We start from the raw sequence: 6000 nt of genomic DNA on the forward strand, positions 1-6000 counted from the left end.
TTTGGAGCTTCACTTTAGACACCATGAGATGCATTATTTCTTTATCCAAGTTTACTCGTTTTCCCAAAAATTACTTCTACATTTACTTTTGAGTTTTGATCTTGTCCCCTTTTCCGTGTAACAGGGAAAGAAACCAACACGAAAACACAACTATCAATAAAAATGGTTCTCCAATGCATCATAATTAAAAAAAAAAACAGACAGAAAATTCATTTTAACCTACAATTTCATTACAATAATAAATAATCGTTGTAAATAGAAGAAAAAAATAAAGAAAACTAATAACAAAAACCTAAAAACAAAAATGTTACAAATTAAATGAACATTGTCACAAACTATAATAAAAATGACTTTTTGTTTTTGTTTTTTAGGAATAATTACTTTTAATTACAAACACCATACAAAATTAACCAAAAAAATTTAAAAAAAAACAAAAAATAAAATATAATCCGGCGATGTAGCGCGGGTATTATTCTAGTTTTCTTAAAACTACTATAATGTTAAGAGTTGTCTAGTATAATAATATGTCTTACTGGATATGGATAACGTGTTATTTGTTAAAAGATATGTTTCAAAAAAAAAAAATCATTTTGATGGAAAAAAATATTGCATTTAAACATATAATATATCATATGAAAATGTAACATGCGTGTGTTATAGAACAAAAACGTTAAATGCCTCATTTTATTTATCCTTGTAACTCCAAAATTTGCGTAGGTTTTATTTAATAAGACACTGACGTTGAAGAAGTGTCGGACAAAGAAGAGAGATGAGTGAGGCGATTTCCGGTGACCACGCAACTGAGATGATGGAGATCGGAGACAAGGGACCTCCACCGGGAGATCCACCGGATATCCCCGGAACATGGGTAAGGAAGGTGACAGGGGGTCTGAGTGGTGGTAGACCTTGTCCGGAGGGGGTTATACCGGATGAATATGTAACAAAGAGGCTGCGTGTGGAGTTTCCGGATGGTCAGCATGGAGAACCAGTAATTACCATTCAGAATGATGTTTTGGAGGCCATGAACGGATTGTGGAAGCAGTGCATGGTTGTTAAGGTGCTGGGTCGAAATGTTCTACTCCCAGTTTTAAACAGGAAGTTGAGGGAACTGTGGAAACCGAGAGGGGGGATGACTGTTCTCGACCTTCCGAGACAGTTTTTCATGATTCGTTTTGAAATTGAGGAGGAGTATATGGCGGCTGTCACAGGGGGACCATGGAAAGCGTTTAGTAGTTACCTTATGGTGCAAGCATGGTCGCCGTCCTTTGATCCACTAACGGATGATATTGTTACCACGCCGGTTTGGATTAGGTTGTCTCATATTCCGTTTAATCTCTATCATCGAGCCATCCTGTTGGGAATAGCTGGTAGTCTGGGGAAACCGATCAGGATAGATCCGATGACCCTGAATGTTGAGCGAGCATGATTTGCTCGTATATGTGTGGAGGTTGACTTAAGAAATCCGTTGAAAGGGTCAGTAGTCATCAACGGTGAACGGTACTACGTAATGTATGAAGGTTTAACCAATATTTGCTCTGGCTGGGTGTCCATGGGTGTTCGCAGAGAGAACCAGAGAAGAAGGTGGTTGCAGTCCCCCCTTCGGTGGTAAGACGGTCTAGTGGGGGAGATAAGGATGAGGATGGGTTCACGGTGGTGCGTCGATTAGGAAACCGGCCGGAGAAGAAAAATCAGCGAGTTTCCTTTTCGGCAGGTAATTCGGGAGGAGGTTTTGGCAGGAATCTGCGGGAAATCTCGACAGTTAAGGAAAATGCGGGAATCGCGGTGTCAAACAGTTTTGACAGTATAGGGGAAGATAATCCTTCACTACTGATAAGGGAAGGTGTCGGATCCAGAGGGGAGAATAAGGAAAATGAATATGTTGAGATGCCTCATCATAATGGCAAGAAAATATTTAGCGTGACGCAGGGGGATTTGAATAGGGGAATGGTTAAGGCATGTAATGGCGCGAGAGGAGGTTTAAAAGATAAATGGGTCGGAGTTAGAAAGCCCAGTGGTGTAAATGGGCCGGGATCTAGAGTTAACAATAGGCCCACCAGGGGTTTAATATTTGGCCCAGTTTAGGAGGAGATCCGCTTGTCTTCCTCGGGTAAGCGTCCCCGATTCGAGAATGATGGTGCTGGTCGGAAGGTTGGAACACCTAATATCGGGAATGGAGGTCTGATGAGTCGACTCCGTTTGAGACTCCCGACGGAGCGGATGCTCAGAGGCTGCTTCAATTGGAGATGGGTTCGAATCCGGGACAAAGGGATTCTATTGACCGTCAGGTTTCATCGGACGGGGATGTGGAGTTGAGGGTTGCGTAACGGTTGACCCGGTGGTTCGATTATTCCTTTTTGTGATCGTGATGATGAATATTTTGATGTGGAACTGCCAGGGGCAAATAAACCCAATTTTTGAAGATCCATATGTTATATGCTGAAGAAGTTTAAGACCGATATCTTAGCTTTGTTCAAGACGCATGCGGGAGGTGATAGAGCAGGGAGAATCTGTCAGGGATTGGGATTTGACAATTCCTTTCGGGTGGATGCAGTGGGTCAAAGTGGTGGACTGTGGTTGCTTTGGCGTTCCAGTGTTGGTACAGTTAAGGTCGTGGAAGCTACTGATCAGTTTATATACTCAACAGTGGGGAAGGGGACTGATATTTTGTACCTGGTGGTGGTATACGCAGCTCCAACGGTTAGTAGGCGAAGTGGGCTGTGGGACAAACTGAGGGAGATGTTACAAGGGATTTTGGAGCCGGTGGTGGTTGGAGGTGACTTCAACACAATTCTGCGCTTAGATGAGAGGACAGACGGTAACAGGAAGTTGTCATTGGACTCATTAGCGTTTGGAGACTGGGTGAATGCATCTTCTCTTATTGACATGAGATTTAAGGGAAGTAAGTTTACCTGGAGAAGAGGGTGTGTGGAGAGTACTTATGTGGCAAAAAGGTTAGATCATGTCTTCTGTAATGCTCCTGCGAGACTGGCAGGATGCATCAGTTTCGCATCTTCCCTTCCTTGCTTCGGACCATGCTCCATTGTTTCTTCAGTTGAGCCCTGAGGTGGAGGTGGATCCGAGAAGAAGACCTTTTTGTTTCGAGGCAGCTTGGCTGCAACATGAAAGTTTCAAGGAGATGTTGAGGAATTCTTGGGATAGTCAGGTTACTACTCCGCAAGCATTATCTCGACTGCAGAAGAAGCTCAAAGCTTGGAACAAAGAGGTATTCAGGATTTGTTGGTGAGAGAGATCCAACGGGTTCAGGATTTGTTGGACATTCAACAAACATATGCTTTATTACAACAAGAGGTAGAACTCATCAAGGAGTTTGATGTGGTACTCGAGCAGGAGGAAACCATTTGGTTTCAAAAGTCTCGTGAAAAATGGATAGTTCTGGGAGATCGGAATACTAACTTTTTCCACACTTCAAAAATGATTCGGAGAAGGAGGAATGGCATTGAGATGTTGAAGGATGCAGAGGGTCGCTGGGTTACGGATGCTAAAGAACTAGAGCAGCTGGCTTTGGATTACTTCAAAAGGTTATATTCTTTAGATGATGTTGACCTGATTGTTGATCAGTTGCCACAGGAAGGCTTTGTGCGTTTGTATCATGAGGAAGTGCGAGTATTGGAGGGTGCTCTAAATAGTATGGGGAAGTTTAAAGCACCGGGTCCGGATGGTTTCAAACCGGTGTTTTATCAACAGTGTTGGGAGACGGTTGAAAGCTCAGTAAAAAAGTGTGTACTCGACTTTTTTGAAACTGGAAATCTACCAGAAAGGCTTAATGACGCACTTGTTGTTTTGATCCTCAAAGTTGGCAAGCCGGAGAGGATAATGCAGTTTCGACCAATAAGTCTATGCAATGTGCTCTTCAAGGTCATCACGAAAGCCATGGTATTAAGATTGAAACAGGTAATGCCTAAGTTAATTGGTCCGGCTCAATCCAGCTTTATGCTGAAACAACCCTTCCCGTTTTTTTTTTAATAAATAAATAATAAATAATAATATAATTAAATAACTACAACTAGTGGTCCCATACCCACTAGCCACCTAACCACATTCACAATCCAACAGCGGAACCACATACCAATAAATAACCAATAAAACAATATCCAATAACCAAATAAGTAATATCCAGCATTAATCCCAAACAGCATAAATCAAACAACCAGCAATCCTAACAATGCTCTAAGACTCAATTCTAGCAACCTAACAATGCCAGATAACCATACAATCAAGTCCCTAGAACATCCTCCTCCTCATCGCCTTTGATTCCACGATCACACTATGCCTTTACCTGCACACCACAAACAACAATTGAGATGCGTAAGTATTATCATAAATACTTAGTGAGGCCGTCCTCCCATCTACTGGGTTATACACACAAGCATATGAGACCCTCAAGTTTAAGCGAAACAAACAACACACAACAATACATCAAACCAGGAAATCAAGTCTCGACTGAGACCAGTGTCGACCGATGCCTCACGGTGTCGATCGATGCTACAAACAATGGTGTCGACCGATGCTTCCTAGTGTCGATCGATGCCTCCTCTGCAGACACGATCTGCGCGAAACCGAACATCGAACTCTCCTTCCTAATCATCTCGAATCCGTCTCAAACTCACCCAATTACCTCAGAAATCACTGGGAAACACAAAAACAACGAACCCAAGCAACAAAACAACACAAACAGCAAAGAAAACACACAAACAAGAGAGATCTCATGCTTAGATCAACCATGGTCAAGCACTCACCTCAAGAACAGGAAGATTGGATTGAGAAACGTGGAAGACAACACCTCCAGAAGCTTCCCCTTCGTTTCTAGCAACAGCTAACCCTCCTACAGCCTCAGATCTCTCCAAAAACTCCAAGAACAAACCCAGAAAGTCACAGAAACGTTTTCTCTCTTTTCTCTCTTTCTCTTTCTCTCAAAAGCGGCGACTCCAACAAAATAACACAACCTAGGGTCGTTTTCCCCTTTTACACACGATTTTAGGGATTTTAATTGAACCAAACCGAACCAATCGACAATTAAAACAAACCCGACCAAACCGGAACACATGGTGTCGATCGATGCCACCAAGGGTCTCGATCGACACCCACACCAAAATTACAAAAATTGGTTCGCGGATGTTACAATTCTCCCCCACCAATATGGATTCGTCCCCGAATCCCGCAATACCGTCCATCTGCCAAGGACCTCCGTGCCACCGTCAGCACGGCCCGCACGTCGCCAGACCGGACTAAACACCGTCAGCCAAGGTTTCCCGTGCCACTGTCGCAACAGCCCGCACACCTCCGACTGACCTTCGAGGTCTCCCTCTAGCCAATATACTCGCATCATAAACACTATTTGCTCACAACTCAGTGCTTCCCCCGTCCGTGGTCGCAACCAACGAATCATGCCGGCTCGCTACCAGGCCAACCGCCTTAAGTTACGGCATCCAAGAAGTCACTCACACACACACTCCCCCCGCTCTCAGGTCGCAACCTTCGAGTCATACCGGCTCACTGCCAGGCCACAGCCTGCAGCTACGGTATCCAGGGAGTCTCACACGCCCACTCCCCCCGCTCTCGGGTCGCAACCCTCGAGACATACCGGCTCACTGCCGAGCCGCGGCTCACAGCTACGGTATCCAGGGAGTCTCACATATCCCGCTCTTGGGTCGTCACCCTCAAGCGCGCTCTCGGATCGTCATCCGAAGCAACATACCACTCCCACTCTCTGGCCACAAAGTCCATCGAGCTATCGGTATCACGTGAGTTGGGCCCGCACGGCCTTGAGCAAAAACAAACACTGATGCCAACGAGTATCTCCCGGCTAGATCTACCTCAACATTTCCACAAAACTTTCCCTTTTTAGAAACTTTCTATTTATGGAAACCTTCCTTTTGTGGAAACTTTCTATTTATGGAAACTTTCCAAAAATAGAAACCCGAGCTATTTCTCTTTTCCCATGACAACAACAGTCATACATAAAGAAAAATACTCATCTTA

General features: G+C 44.1%; 1 protein-coding gene across 1 annotated transcript; it reads left to right on the plus strand.

Moving 5' to 3' along the window:
- The first annotated feature begins 769 nt into the window (after positions 1–769).
- Positions 770–3923, plus strand: LOC147918840 (uncharacterized). The gene is made up of 7 exons (XM_087503732.1): positions 770–1300; positions 1564–1953; positions 2083–2247; positions 2443–2899; positions 2985–3223; positions 3265–3737; positions 3815–3923. The coding sequence occupies exons 1-7, from the start codon at positions 770–772 to the stop codon at positions 3921–3923; spliced, it is 2364 nt and encodes a 787-aa protein (XP_087359858.1).
- Positions 3924–6000: the final 2077 nt, after the last annotated feature.

The sequence above is a fragment of the Camelina sativa genome, chromosome 20 (assembly GCF_030686135.1).
Source record: "Camelina sativa cultivar CO46 ecotype springtype chromosome 20, ASM3068613v1".
NCBI lineage: Eukaryota > Viridiplantae > Streptophyta > Magnoliopsida > Brassicales > Brassicaceae > Camelina > Camelina sativa.